Source organism: Struthio camelus, chromosome 2, assembly GCF_040807025.1.
Source record: "Struthio camelus isolate bStrCam1 chromosome 2, bStrCam1.hap1, whole genome shotgun sequence".
In the NCBI taxonomy this organism is placed as follows: domain Eukaryota; kingdom Metazoa; phylum Chordata; class Aves; order Struthioniformes; family Struthionidae; genus Struthio; species Struthio camelus.
This window is the reverse complement of record NC_090943.1, coordinates 44636994-44653538: the sequence shown is the minus strand read 5'-3', so window position 1 is coordinate 44653538 and position 16545 is coordinate 44636994. Positions and strand designations below refer to the sequence as shown.

General features: G+C 39.5%; 1 protein-coding gene across 12 annotated transcripts in view; it reads right to left on the bottom strand.

Annotated features, from left to right (window-relative positions):
• Window positions 1–16545, bottom strand: part of RARB (retinoic acid receptor beta) — a 336226-nt gene that overhangs the window by 190520 nt on the left and 129161 nt on the right. For all 12 annotated transcript variants that reach the window (XM_068935450.1, XM_068935449.1, XM_068935455.1 and 9 more), the window contains one exon: window positions 6379–6876. In XM_068935450.1, the coding sequence (XP_068791551.1) occupies window positions 6379–6553 (175 nt within the window). In that variant the 5' untranslated portion in view covers window positions 6554–6876. The remainder of the gene's footprint in view (window positions 1–6378; window positions 6877–16545) is intronic.

The window sequence follows — 16545 nt, the reverse complement described above, 5'->3', positions numbered from 1 at the left end:
GCTGCTCCGAGTGGAGAGATGTTCCTGTCCTTCAGATAGTGCCAGTACTGAAAAAAAGTTCTAAAATGCTTCCAAAATAAATGTAAATTGTTAACAGTTTCAAATTAACTAGAATGTGATAAACACAATGTAACACAGTTTTATTAACCAGAGAACGGTACACTCTCAAACTGCAGAAAAGAAGTGCAATCAGGGAAAAATAAATAAATAAATAAAGGAAGGAAGGACTGAAAAGGAACGGTGGTTCCTAAGGTCATGAATGATATCTGCAGGGTATCATCTGGACAATTTTCCTCAGAAATGCCAGCACATCGGCTGTAGTTAAAAAATCTGATAGTGATATTCTGGGTACCCGCTTCTTTCCAAATGCAAACACATGTTCTGTCTTTCAAATAAAGATATCTAATATATGCACTGAATAGATAAAGAAATCTTAAAAGTCGTCTGTTAATTGCAGATATATGCAAATGACTGTGGGGCCTTTCTAAGGACATAGAATTGAAAAAAGGGAGACAACCATACAAAAATTAGAAGGCATGAAAAAGCTCAACAACACAATCACGCAATGGAAGTTCTTTAAAAGGTTAATTCATATATTTTTTCTAATTCAGTACAACTATTCTAATATTATTTTAGACTACTGCAGATTTCCAAGGAGTGCTGGGTTTCTTTTAGTCTGTTACAAATGACACTTGCTCCAATATCAATGCTAAGTGAAGAAAATCTATCATGTACTAACCATACTCCAACCTCCGACAGAAATATTCCCCATTTTGTGAAGTAAAGTGAGATGTGGGAGTCCTTGACCTTCTAAGTAATTAAGGGAAACAGAGACATTCTTGTTTTTATTAGAGAGACACTAAACTATTTGAAAATAATTTGAATAGCTGGAGAATTAGTGTATTTGCCTGTTCATGAGTAGTGCAGATAGTTTAGAGTTCTCTTGGGGGCAACACATCGTAATGAATATCTGCTATTCATATTTAATGCAATCTGCCAAAGAGTGCTTTTGGGAGGGCTTTCTGTGTCAATATAATGATTAACAACAGAACTGGAAAAGTAAATGAATTCCTGCAACGGGTGGGGCTGGCAAAAATATCCTGCAGTACTGCACAAGTAACTGCATTTGACTGTACTGTTTTAATGATACCTATGGAAAATCCGTTTCTCAGGCAAAAAAAAAGCAAGAAATCTTTCAGTTGGAGTTCAAATGGTAAATAACCAGCAATAACGCAAGGGAAAAACAATTTCAAGAGAACACAATGTTTAAAACAACAATCTGCCCGGCCTAAGTACGTCTGAAAAGCCAGAGATGCAATACTGACTACTAAATATAATGATTAGTTTTTATATAGCCATGTTCAAAAGGAATGCCACAGTTGGTTCTTTCTCCACCTTTTCCAGATTCTCAGGTAATCTTACTTTCCATATGTTTTCTCATGCCCAAAAGACTTAAATGAAACAGAATATAAAATACTTTAGTCTTTATAATGCACTCTTAAAACACTCCAAACTGGAAAGTATGGGAAAGCTTGGCTAAAATACAACGAATGACCTTAGTACTGATTTTTCTCCTTGACGTCCCAACAGCCCTCTAAAGAACACATTCAGATTTTTTTTTCTATCTGGATGAAGCAATCTTACTAAGTTTATATAAATTCTAAGACATTCTTGTACCAGGCTCACCACTATCCCCCACCCCCTTACTAAGCTATTCTCCCCTGCAACAAATGAAAGCCAAACACTAAGGATCCAAAGGCTCCTGTCAGCAGCCTAAGGACCAAAGCGCCCCAGCAGGCTAGAGGTGGAATATGGGATTGCTCCCATTTAAAGCCATGGGCTAGACACATTGCCCAATTCAAGTAGGATGCTTGAAACAGGATGCTCGAAACAGGATGCTCAATTGTAGCAGAAAGGGAACAATCTCCAGCCAAAGCATTTTATTATTTAGTGGCTCCCAAAATATCTCTTGCCTAGGCCCTACTGTAATTTGATCCAGGACACACTGAGGGATAATGTTCATCGTAGCATTAGCTCAGACTAAGTTTTTCCCTCCTCATGCAAAGATCTTCAGCGTAAGCCATTTGGGTTTTAAATAGACTGAGCGCAGGTGATGTTCAAGCCCACACTGCAACAGAAGGTAGGTGTCTGAGTGAGAGCAACTCACTTCCTCCCAAATCCACTCTCCGTGTGTAGCTCCAAGATTGCTTTGGGATGTGTTTGCTTTCATCTGTGTTAAACTAGTAAATCTGACCATTCTGATCAAGAAACATTACAGAAACCAACCTTACGAGATGTACTACCAATCAACAGCGCTGCTTCATCTTCCTGTACTGAGATTTGCCTGTAAAACTGCCACGCTGCTGCACGCTTTGTAACTACATTAACCGTAACATCAAGACAGTATTTTCCTCACCAGGTTTCAAATGAGTGGATATAAATAAAGATGATCTTCTTGGCTTCTATGTAGCGTCCTTCTCAAATCTCACGTGGTTCTTCATTTGCTTGTTTTTTTGTTGCTATTTTTTTAAAATTAATTTCTATGCTTAGTCTTTTTCTAGAAATTAAAAGTGGCAGATAGAGACACAACTGCTGCATGAAGAAGGTCTTCCCTTCTTAATTAGATATGCCCACATTGTAACTGTTTCCTTACTGGTGACTGAGCACTGGAGCAGGTTGCCCAGCAAGGTTGTGGAGTCTCCATCCTTGGAGATCTTCAAAAGCCATCTGGACAGAATCCTGGGCAGCCTGTTTTAGGAGACCCTGCATGAGCAGGGGTGTTGGACTAGATGATCTCCAGAGGTCCCTTCCAGCCTCAACCCTTCTGTGATTCTCTGGTCTTAGGCAACAGAATTACTAAAGCTGCCTCTCACGACAGCAAGGTGGGCCACTTCTTCCAGGAATAATAAAGAGCAAAATATAACTCAGCACCAGAACTGCTTATGTGCATTTACATTATCTCTACTCACCTGAACCTAGTTTAAGCAGTTTTTCCTTTATTAAGATGCCGGGTAACACACTTTGCCCATATTTACTTATTCTCCCTCCCCCAGATATGTCACTGTAGTGCTGTGATTTTCCTGTCACCAATGCATAAGGCCTTTTGCTTTACAGGACTCTTGTTGAGCGTGCATTTCACATAGCTGCCTCTACAGTCAAACAGAGAGCAGGACCCTGTTGGTTTAGCATAGGCTGGTGCATGACCCAAAAAGCACTAAAAGGCTTTGAGTTCTGTTTTCCTCCTTACAAGGTTATGACTTGATTCCAAATAGAATTTTCCCAGATATGAAAATATCAATAGAGGTTTTTAAGGATTCAGTTCAAATAGTTACACAATCCACTCACTGAAGCAGAAAACACCATTTCTAAATGAGCTAAGTGGTAATCTCCTGAAACTATCTCAGCTAATTTTTTTAATATTAGAAGCAATTCCTCATTATTAATGCAACTGCAGAAGCCTGCATGCCATCTGATCTCGACAGTGAAAATGCCTGCTTTGTGCTGTATGGGGTAAGTACAGCTGTAGGTAAATCAATCAGGCTTATAAAAGTAATGATCTTCTTGACCATGGTCTCTTTTATTCATTCAGTGCTAATGCATAGTTCATGTATGCGTAAAAGTAATATTTTTTCATCTTCTGACCTCTTTATCACTGTGACCAACCCTCTAATTATTAAGTATTTTGCACCATGTATCTCAGTATAAAAACAGAAGCCAAGTCACAGGTCATGGAGGCAACACCATTATTAACATCAATGAAACTAAATCACTCTATCCTGAACTTTTATTGTAAGCTACTTGTGCACACAAAATTAGTATGCCTAAAATCATGTCTCTTTAACAGCACTGGAGATACCTATCCCAACTGTAGATTAAGATGACTTAATTTAGCCCTAATGTTATCGTGCATAATGGAAAAAGTAAAATGAAGAAGGAACAAAATAAAACTGTAAAGTAATACGAAGGCTTAAACGACAGTACTGTCGAACAAAAGCTGTTGAACTGCATTGTTTTAAAAGGACTGAAGGGGTTGGAGATCTTTGAGTCTTTGTTTTTCACAGCATTCCTATTTTAAAAATAATTTCTAGTGAATTTTGCATGAATGGAAAGACTCTGAAAGATAAATAGCAAAATAGCTTAAGTCACCTGTAGTGCAGTGGTTCAGCCAATTTTCAATTTGTTCAAGTCTTTGCAGTTTAGATCTATATTCTTCCACCATCCAGTCTAAGTTGGGATTTTAATAGAGGCCATCAACCATATTGAACTCTGTCCATGAGGTGACTACATTGTAAAATGCCCAAAACACCCACCCTAAAAAAAAGAAAACCCCAAACCAAAAAAGACCCCACAATACAACAAAAAACAGAAAACCAAAACATAAGCCAAAGGTTAACCTGCTTACTTCCAAGAATGTGTCTGTATAACTGTAATGGTATTAGCTTCAACTTCAAGAACCAGAACTCTGCAGTTTAAAAGCAAAAGAGGTTGCATCTACCAAACTTAAGAAAACAGAATAATATCAACCGAAAGACTCACCCTGCAGGGACTGTGTCTGAAAAGAAATTCTCACCTAAGTCACCCTCTTCAGTATCTTGCCAATTTTAGCCAGTATTTTCACACGCTCTTGCCTGAAGTTAGGCACTACAGCTGCTCTGCCATGCAAGCTGGTGGTACAAAGAACCTCTGCGAAAACAGTGCCCTGAAAACGTTGGGACTAGGACCCAAGGACACAGAGATACAGACATGAAAATTCAAAAGTGGCTACTTATTTTGCATGTCTACAGAAATTCATACTTAGTGCTACTTTTTTCAGAGTCTGAACATTGACTGTTTTATTAATCATGATGAATGCAATTGCAATACAAGCTTAATTCCATAGGAACAACTTGGGGAAAAGAAAAACTTCGTATTCGATCACATACATTTGGGTATTTACCCACGTATGTCTCAAAAAAAGCTGCCATTGTCCAATAGCCCTCTACTTCTGTAACAGCATTCAGTGTTCTTGCAATATTAGGGCACAAATTCAGTTCAGTATTCTGATAATTAACCAAGATAATTTCTGAAAGGTTTGGAAAGTCAAATACTTAAAGTGTTTCTTTTTTTACCTGCAACACATATAAACACCTAGTGCAGTAAAACAGGCCAAACAAAGGCCTGACCTCATTATACCTGTTCCTGCATTTGACTGCATGAAAGTTTATTACAGATTAAAAAAAGGGGAAAAAAATCCACTTGACTTCAAGGCTGCCCAGTCTTCAGCAATTACAGTGTGTGTGACATGAAGCCAGAATTAGCAATAGTTTGGTGCAACGCAACGAAACACAGCTTTACACTATAAAGCTTTTCTCTTCACTGCGGTTCCCCTTTCATGTCTGGAGCTCCATTTCTGCATGCTTTCTGTTCAAACATGTATTAGGAGTCCTGCTGTAACAAGCTGCTTTTTCCTTCTGTAGAAAGTGCAATTGTTCTGCAAACTTGCTATTTAGCCGAGACCTTTTCGTACTGAGCAGTCCCAGTACTATATTAAGACAAGCGTGTTTTGCAACAAACTGACCTGTGAAGCTGAATACATTCTGGTTTTCCTCACGTGAGAGATAAATACATTCAGCTATTCCCTGCAAAGACCTCCAGAAAGATATCTTGCCTGTGTGATGCTACTCAAAGTTTATACCTGGGACGACTTTGTTTGGAGACACTTAAACATATATAAAACTAAGTCCAGCCAGGAAATATGTGTTTGTCAGAAAGTGATGAAAACAAACTGGCCCAGCTAATATACTCAGCAATGCTGAAAATGTGAGAGTGCTGCATGCAAAATCCAACCATAAACTCAAGCGCTAATTTCGCAGCCACAGGCAGCTTATAGCTGCTAGCTGCCTGTTGGGCTGCCACAGAACTGGGCTCTTCACAAATCAACCAGGAAGGAAGCAGTTACTAATTAAAGAAAACAAAAGCAATATTAATTATAGTGCAACTTAAGAGAATTCTCCCCTGAGAAATCATCACTGTTTGTTAATGAATACAGAGCAGCTGACTTTGTCAAGTTTCTTTAAACACAAGACTCTGCAGTAGGCTGTCACGAGCGCTAAACATATGTATCATGATAACGCAGGATATTCCAGAATCCGTAGCATGTTTTGCCACCTGGGGTTTTCAAAGCTTTGGTATTTCATACAGTTGCATGTTTATTTCTATAAAAACAAAATTAAGTGAAAACTTGGTATTTCAAAACAAATGTATGCTTTTTGCCCAAGTAAAATACACCACAGATGAACAACTGCAATTGCCCTTAAAATACTTTCAAAATAAAAAATATCAGTCTTTATTAAAGGAAAGTTGACCAGCTTAATAAAGCTATTAATGCCACGCACTTACTTGCAGGTGATGGGGTGCTGCATCCACTCGGTGGGTGACTCTGGAGTCCATGCAGGGAAGGCAGTGACAGTCCACCGATGACTGGAGGAAAAAGTAATGGATATGGCGCTGCTGGATAGTGAGTCATATGTCCATTTACTGCTGGTACTGGACATGTGCGGCTGCTGGTTGTCATGTTAATACCTCACAGTGTATAAATATGTTGCATCACTCCAGCCCAGCAAATAGATACTTGAACTTGTGAATGGAGAAGGCTGCCAAGCCTGCAGGTACTACTTGAGCTGGGCTGTGCGATGATGTGAAAAGATACTTCACTAGATTAGATCTGTCCTATATTTCATTGCTGCTTCCTACTGTTTGCTTTGCTAGTACATTCTTGCTCTGCAGACCGTGGACAGAAACTCTTCTTATTCTGTCAATTCAGGGTGCAGTTCAGTTGTTTATGCAAATGTTTGTCTGGGAGGACAATTGCACTCTACAGATGCATGCTGATATAGCCTGTGGGGGAAGAAAACAATATATTGGTTATATATATTATATATATAGCATATATGTATGTAGAAAACGTTTCTGTCTTTTGCCGTTTTTTGTTAAGTGATTATCTATTTTCCAGTGTCCTGGAAGATCAGTTTCATGGCTACCTAGGGGTAAAAGTCTTATTCTACTGAAGGTAACAGCAGAAAACCCATTAACTGGATTTCACTGCCCAATGTTTTACATCAAAAGCAATGTCAAGTCAGACATAACCTGGTCTGAAAACTACCATTTTATAAACACACATCATTAATTGCCTGATATACTGATACTGGAGGAGAAAAACAACTTCTGAAAAATTTCTATGTACATGAAAAGTTTCAGTTCCACTCTAGAAATCTCATCCCCATAAAAGTTATGTAACAAACTGCACTGGGGAACCTCTCCACTCAGCTCCAATGCCATGTCTCAGTTCAGGCAGTGGGGAACTGTTTCTGAGGGTGAACTTGCATTAGGTTGGTAAAACACTAGCTGGTTTACCAATTATTGTTCTCACAAAGGATAGTTAGTTTATCTTATTATCACTTAAGAGATTCCTCATGAACTTTTTGAAGTTCATGCCCCTAGCCTTCACCCCTCAGGGGTTTAGCAGCATCTTAGTCTTAAGAGACTGAGAACCTTTAACTGTCTCTACCACCAAATGAATAAAATAGAAGCCTCCAGCGCCGTCCCCTCTACCCTTCCCAATGCTTTTCCTCAGTTCCTTTGCTCCCTCACCTCTCCATCCCAACCTGGCAGGTTTCTGTCCTTCAGTCATGCCAAAGACACAATCAGCTGTTAGCGTGCTGCACCATCTAATCTAAATCTGCGGTGATGGTGGATGGTGAAGCTATTTTCACCATCTGCCTATTTACTGATTTATATATTTTAGTGTTTTGCTTCCACCGGTTATGGTTACAAAGCAAAATTAATAACCCCATGTTTCCCAGACCGCTCCTTCTTTCGTCACTCAACTCCAGGGTCCTGGGGAAACGCATCATGGTAATAAGTGGATTAATTACCTTGAACACAAGGTAAATCTGCCCTTAAACTGCCAACATGTCTACTGCTGCAAGTTTTAGCTGTCTTACTTCTAGCGCGCTCTGGCCTGGAAGAACACTCTGAGCATCACGAGCAGGGAGACACCTTCCTGTCTGTTTCATCCAAACGGCTGGCCGCTACAGAGGGTTCCTCATTTTCTCAGTCTCTAGATTTAAAGCCTTAGGCTGAGAACAGGGTATCTTCTGTGCTATTCTGAATGGTGAAATTTTCTCCCTCTCATAGCTGTTCAAATTTATGTACAGTGAACGCGCACCACTACTAAGTCCTCTTGGTGTCTTGAGAGCTACTGGAAACAGTACAACGACTGCCTCTTGTGACTTCTCCTCCTGGATGTTTTTTTTAAATTTGTGTAACACTCCAGCCAAAAGTAAGCAAACGTTGCAGTTGGCTCCTTAGGGTTATCCTAAGCAAGGTGTTCTCAGCCTCTCCCAACATGTGCTGCTGCGGGGAAGAAAGCAGGAGCCACATTGCAAACTTTGCTACCTAAAAGCTAGACAGTCGCCTAAAGGCTTTGTTTCTTGGTAGAACACTTGAAGTCCTTACAGGTGCTACAGTGAATGAACAGTAACAAAATCCAGCTCCTATATAGATTTTTATTCATAATCCTTAAAAATTGCAACCTAAAACTAAAGGTAAGGAAATTTTTGGATGGGAAAATAAAGGCAGGGAGGCAAAATGACTTGTCAAGGTCACAAAGCAAAATCAGTACCAGTGAAGGAAATCCGCGACAACACCATTTTTACTATTGCTACTGCTACTCAGTCTAGTAGCTGTCAGTAAGAATTCAAATGAGCAAGGAAAAAAAAAAAGAAAAAACCCAAATGCCTAAGTTTGTCTGTCACAGAGCAGTGGAGTGCTTCTGCTCTGTGAGGAATACCAGGAAAGGTTACCAGCTGTGCATGTTTTTAGACAGCAATTTGTGCTGAGTACAGCCTGCTTGGGGATAACAGAAATGTAGTTGCAAGTATTTGATAACGGTGTAAATTATGCACAAAATACCTTTAACGTTAATGGAGACAGACACAGGCAGAGAGGAGACTGTAAGAGTGGGTATACTGAGTTAATGCACAGTTCCAGAGGAAGAGAGAGGCTGTTAGCCATGTTGCTCTCAAGAACCATGTATCTGGAGATCAGTGAAATCTGGCAGATCTTTCGAGGAAGCCTCAACAGCCAAAATATAACGACTCATTAACAACACAAAATGAGATGAACCATAACAGGTAACTTCCTGATTCATCTAGCTAAAGCTTTATGAAACTTAAGAGACAGGGAAACTGAAGTATCAAAGGAATACTCAAAGAATGAATGTTTTCTAAAGCAATTCTACAAAAGCCTGCAAAATTCTTCACTTCAAAACATTTGCAAAAAACAAAGAGGGGAAGAACGTCAGTCAAATCCAGCCCCATTAAATTAATCATAAATCAAGGTCACCTATTTTTAAATGAAGTAGGCTGTCAGAAATAAAATTCATCTGATAAAACTATCACATACTTTCAATTATATTTCTGTTAGCCCTCAAAATGCTGAGCTCAGCATGAATTATCAAAATGTGCTCAATCCATAGTCTTTATTGCTACCGGAGATAGAGAAGAATTATACAATTGTATGATGATCTAACCAGGAAACACCTACATGTTTTTAGTTAGCTGCATATCCCTTCCAACACAGTTTGTACCTCTAGTTTCAGGTAAAATAAATTCCAGACGGAAGCTAAACAGATAGTGACAGAGACATTACTGAAGTATCAGTGCTTTAGTGTTCAAATTTCAGCTTTACTAAGGTCTTCGAGTCCCACAATCACAGCATCATATACCCATATATTTAAATGACAGTTTTGAGAAAAGAAATTAATCCTCCCGGACAGACAGGGAAAAAGGCATTCAGTAAACTATTTGGTCACTACTCCACCACTGGAGGAACATATTCCATGATGTATCGAGTGATCTCAAAATGCAGCAATATTATAGCTCCTTAATATGCAAGTACACATGAAACACCTCATAGTGCCAAACTTGTTTATAATTGCATATATAGTTTCTCTTGACCTGCTCAAAAACCACCCTCATTTTACCCTTCATGGCAGGAAACTTCCTGCAGATAGGTATGCAGGACATAAACCTTGAGAATTTGCCTCATCGCTTTTCTTTCCGTAGAAATGCAGACAAATGTGTAAAATTTGTAAAAGGTAGGATACTCTAAACAGTGTATCATTCGGCTCTACATCGCATTCCCCAGGAGCAGCAGGGGCTAGGTCTAGCGGCTGAACTTACAAAAGTTGGTCAAAATGAAAAACATAGGCAGGAGCCTACGTTCTAGCAACGCTGCTCGTATAAAGAAGCTAGCGTCAGTCACACTCTGCACTTACCAAGACACGTCAAGTCACTGGCTCTGCTAACAAAGATTACTGACCAGTCACCTCTATCACTGCATAGCAGGGGATGCTACAAGGTAGAAACTGCTATGGCGTAAGAAACCCCCACATCTTTGTCCCACACCTGGAATTCCTTGGGGAGGCAGCAAACTGGCCTACCCTAAACAGGACGGTAGGAGCCAGCTACCACAGATGAGGAGCAGGAGCCTGGAACAAAATAAGGAACAAGCCAAACTGACAGCCAAACGGTTGAACACTCATTCATGCAAGGCAGCTGCACTGGTTTCCGCCCTGCACATACCAGGCAAGATTTTTAGGAAATAGCCTGTCATCCAGGCACTTCAGAGGATCTACCCACTGTATTAAAAAATCAGCTTCCATTAGACCTGTCCTAAGTGACTGCTCATCAGTATGAGGGCTACATAGGCAAGCCCTTAGTATAAACAGTATATGGAAAAGGATCACACAGAAAGGTTTCTTTGAAGGCTAACCAAAAGATGATCACATTGTGCACTCTACTGCACTGAACACTCGCCAATGGCTTTACTTTGACAGAACATATGCCTCCTTTTTGTTTTTTTACAGTCCTTTTATTGACTTGACTTCAGTGATAAAGCAGATGGCCACAGGGGAAGGAGTCTACAGTGGCTCCAGTGCAGAACAGACAGCATATTTATCAGCTACAGTTAATGCAGCAGGTGTACCTGTCTCTTCTGTACTTCTTCTCAGTGTTTACGTAGCTGAGCAGAAGTTCAAAATTCTTATACACATGCTCCAACTCTCCCCAGATAAACAGTGACCCAACTTTCCTTATTGCTTTCCATCTTAATTTTACATGCACTTTTTGCAGACTTTACTATGGAAAACAGCTTTCCTTTCCACCTGTCAGTTCTCCCCAAATGTATTCAATAAATCAACTCTCATTTGTTAAATTTTTATTTAGCTTATATCTGGTAACAATATTTGGTATTGTTACTGTAACAATTCATTGTATTGTTATTTGGCTCTGCTGAATTTTGTGCTTATTTAGATTTGATTTTAATCCATAAAATCCCTTTGCTATTACAGGTGACTTTCATACATATCAACAGCTGGAAAGGCAAGAAGCCAAGGCAGAAAGCTTGGCTGATAGTCATGTGCCACTAGGAAGGTTATGCCCTGTGCTCCCAGCTGCCAGCATAATCCCATCTCCACATTCATCTTCCTCCATTCTCACTGTCCACAGCAAGGAAACGAGTTGTCAGCCTTACAATCAAAGCAGCGTTTTTGCTTTTTCCTCTAAAAAAAGATCTCCAAAAAAGGCACTGGAGAGTTCTGCCCTACCTACAGCAATGCTTGAAACGCTGCAGCCCTTCTAAGATACCCCGGACTGTGCCTTCCTAGCACCCAGCAATCCTTAAGCTAAACTTGCCCTCTCTACTCTCTTCTAATACAGGGAATCAGTGTTGCTTTTCCTATGCAAACACACTCGAGGCACATCTACCCCAGGATATGCTGTACGCTGAGTCCAGCAGGCAGCTCAGCGTTGGGTAATCTGCTGTTTGAAGCCCTGCCGTCTGCAGCGTAGACGTCCCTGAAGTTTCCAGGGTCACAGAGGAAGTTGCTTCTAAGTTCATTTCCCATTTTCTTGCCAACGCCAAAATCCCCCCTCTCTTAAATCTTCAGTTAAATCCTAAAACAGGAACCTCCGGACTGAGAGGACAGCCTGGCCAGCAAAACGGGAGAGGCAAGTTGCTCCTCTCTCAGCAACCAAAAGAATTCAAAGAGAAAATCTGCATGAAAAACCTTTCAGCAATTTATTACATCTTTTCTCAAGGGACAGAGTTGACTGAGTCCTTATTTATTAGGCAGCTTTGAGACATATTCTAATGCTGTTTTCAAAACAAGTCAAGATCTAATAGTTTCAAGAACCCTCACTGTATTTAATGTATAGTTTGTAGTTTATATTGAAATCTCTGATTATGCATATGCTTTCTATTATGCTAGCTGATGGTATTGCATTGAGTAGTGATGAATAATTCAGCAGATTTAGCAAGAGTCAAGTGTAAATCAGTCAGAAACAGTAACATGATACCCATGCTGCCTTTAAACTATTAAAAATATGTGAAAACTTTATTTTGAGAAGGAACATATTCCATTTACCACAGGTCTTCCTCGACTGTGAGATGTTGCATTTTGTTCTCTTGACTATACAAAGAGATTTAATTAAACAATAAGCTAGTTACAGTGGCAGAAGTAAAAAAGCCTTTGGAGTGTTATGTTTCCTTTATTAGCATAGTGATGTGAAACTAAACAGAAAAAGCAATCTAATAACAAACATTCCTTTGAGAACTGTTCAGGGAGCAAAAGGACATCCACTTATTGTTCAGCCCATCCCATTGGTCCATATATGGCAATAAAGGTACAATAGAAGGAAACAGGAAACAGACTGGCACATCTGCATTATCTTATTAGAGGCTAATGGATATCTGAGAGGAACATGCATCTGATTCTGAATAGTCTGTACCAATCTCCTAAGCAATTACTCTTAATTAGTGGATTCTGTTTATAGATGGAACTTAGTGTACCCTTCTGTATCAAAGAGATGCAGGCATCTGGAGAGAGATATGGTTTTCTTAAAGGGAAAGTAGTACAGCACAATCTGAGGGGGGGGTTTCTTTTTTGGTAAATAGAAGCTCTCTCAAGCATAACATACTCTACTGTATTATTAATCAAAAGAGCACGCTTCCAAAAAAAAAAAAAAAAAGACCATACCGTTAATCTCAAATTCTGAAAGTAAACATAGAAAGCTAAGACTTGCATATGAATTATATGAAAAAAATCACTTTGATGATAAGCAAATAAACAACTGAGCCCTAAAATTTTCAACTGATGGCCAAAAAGCTTAAAATAGCAGCTTAAGTCAGAAGAACAACATCTGCATTTTGTATCTGCCAAGTCTGCAGCCAAAAAAAGTAAACCACTCTATATGACCAGATGCATGAATAAAAAAGAAAATGCATGAAACAGAACTTCAAAGACAGTTTATTGAAAAGTAGATCTGTAGCTCCTACATCCCAATAACCACAATTGTCATATATTTTCAACTATAGGTGCAGGAGTTACTGGGGGGGGGGGGGGGGAGGAACGATAAATCGCAGTAGCAAAATTAAGATATTATTACTACCACACTTTTCCTGCATCTTGGTATGTAAGATAGCTGTCCACTGGGCAACTGTGAATTCCTTTTTGTCATGCAACTGACATTTACGAAATGGGTTTTTGTTTTATTTGTTGTTTTTTCCTGGCTGAGATTGTTAACAGGTAATTAATATAATTAATGCAATTGTTGTTTACTTGAAAATCCTATTGGGAAGTATAGAAAAGAAAAAAAAGTGCCTTTTTTCCCCCTAAGCAGCTATGTTTCATATTGTCTGCACTGCAAACACACTCCTGTATCCCTGAAAAAGAGAAAATCTGAATCTGAAAGGCAAAAAAAGTAAGAGACACAATGACACCCATTTATTTACACACTATATAACAGTACCCTGCTGTGCCAGCTATTGATTTTAGTGGAACTGAGAGTCCATGTTGGAGAGCAGCAGCTGCAAGCACATAGCCTGAATCCTCATATGGGAACAATACTCTCATAAGCAAAATAACCTATTTCAGCCAACCTTCATGTGTAACATATAACATTCAAAACACACACAACTTACATTCTGAAATCTGAAGGGCACTATGGTTATTTTTTCACACAGGTACAGAGGAGTTATTATTTGTGCTAGCACAATGATACCATAATGAAGACCTATGAAGAATTGAAAATCCATGCTTCCATTTCTGTTATTCTACAGAGATGTTAATTCTAGTCTATGCTAACCATACTTAAGAACATCCCATTGCATCATGCAATTTCTCTCTCATTTTTTCCCCTGTTGTTTGCTGTTTTAAAGGGCTCTTTGGAATTGTTTTTTTTTTTTGTTTTTTGTTTGTTTTTAAAGAGCTATCTGCATTCCATGTTTCTTTCATTACTCAGCAGTTGCCAAAACTATACTGAGAAGAAAAGATAAATGGTTAGGTCAGGTGATGGGGTTAACAATTTACTGTGTGTACTGCCCTGAGAAGCCAGATATGGTAGAATTGGCTCATGTTTATGTACAGGATAAGAAGTTGATTTCCTGTGCAGTGACTTTCAATCACCCCTATAAGGGACTCTCTTACGGTTTTCTGCAGAGAATTCAAGGGGCTTTGAATACATTTTGTGCTGCTATATAGGATACTCTGTTTTGAGTAACTGAATGCATTCCTTACTATTCTGCCACGTTCAAAAATCCTAGTGGAGTGGCAAGAAAAAAAAGAGTCCTCTTTTATTTATGGCAATAAAAAGAAACGTAACTGAACTTCCTGCATTCCTTCTGAATTTAGAGAACTTTTATACTAATTTCCCTCCTCAACTTAAAAATTTATTTCTTATTGCTTAAAATTACTCTTCTGTTCTAGCGGTCTTGTCTCTGTTAGTCTTTAAACTATTGTTTTTAAGGATGCAAAAGAGTAATTTCATATTGCAAATATCCTAAATAAGAAGCTACCCCATGGGCTACGTAGTTTTAGGAGACAGATATTTTCCAACCCACTGCTCCAGATCTCCCCCTAAAAAAATCAAATTGACCCCTATTTCCCCCATTTCTGCCCATTCTCCAGCTCAAAGGACAAAATACACAATCTCTTCTCAAACACAATTCAGCTGATCCACAATTTAAGAAGCATAGGGTACCCCAAAACAGTTGCTCACAAAAAGTACCCTGGTCACCCAAGCCTTATATAACACAGAGCTCCAATATGAAGCATTTCCTTTTGAAAGTGCTATGCTTACTGCTTAAGCCTTGTTCTCCAACCATCTTTTTTCAGCAGGTTTCCTTTGTTCCTGCACGGTTTCTCCCTACAGTTCAGAAAAAGTAGATTGGACTTTGTGACTTAAATTGACTTTTAGTCCTATGTACCCAACCAGTCTGGTTTTTTCCCACCTGCTTCTATATGAGGTAGCACAAAATGAAGAGGAAAAATATCAGTAGATCGGACCAAGGAACCTGCTCCTTGGATTCCCCTTTTATCAGCCAGTCAAAGCAGAGAAAAAGGACCACAGATAGCAAAGGCGAGTGCAACCAGTGCCAACGGATAGGTAAGACGCGGGAGGATCTACACAGCCCAAAGGGTAGCACTTTAAATTAACAACGGTCTCAACTATATATAAAGGAAAGTAATTGTTGACTGCTATGTATCCAGTATGAGAAAATCCTTCCTGAAAAGCTGGTAAAACACTTGTCCATGATCACTACCCTGAACCTGAACTTGCGAATGGAGAAATTCAAACTCCTTAAGTTCAGGACAGGACACACTTCTCACTCAGCAAAAAGACCTTCTGCAGGAGGTCTGCCCCTTAACTGGCAGTTATCTTTTAACTCTAAGTTCCCAGTATCCTGAGATAACATCACATCAATTTCCAGCCAAAGCAAGTTTCTGTGAGAAGGGCTCCTGAAAAAGGATGGGTGACCAAGGGAAAGGAGTCTGTGTAAGGAAGCAACAGCAAGGAAAACTGCTTCCTGCTGACGATGTTCAGTACCCTCATTTAACGTTATGGGACACAGAGGTGTTTACAAGTGTGTCAATCTCTTCCCAAAGGGTGTTACAGCTAGAAGGAAGAGGAGGACGTGTCTGAAGACTTCCAAGCATACTTTCAGAGTGCTTGTGCTTAACCTTCTAGCTGATGGGAAACATGTTGTGCTGACCAATGGCTAATAAAGCACTTACCATGATTGCAAAGGCTCGAAGGCCTTATACTGGCTGTTTACAACCTTTAAGAGGCCTCTGAGATCAGTAAGAGAGGTCAAGTGATGTTATTGTTTTGGTGACAGAAGGAAGATCCCTAGTAAATGATGGTGGACTAGGAATCCTTAAAAAAATGGAGTACTTCATCTGTTCTGAAGCTGAAGAGGTAAGCAGCTTTGGAGGGCAGCACCTTGATAGATAAGTGCATCTCTTTGAGAAGCCAACACTCTGTGACCATACTGAGCACTGCAGGTGAACTACTGAAGCAGGATGGCAAGATACATCCATCAAGGAGAGCACAAAGACACGCAAGACCAGTGTTGACTTATACTGGTGACGATAAGTGGATGCTGGTCTCAAAATCTCAATGATGCCACGAGTTCAGAACAGTGGCTCAACAAGATGCATTGCAA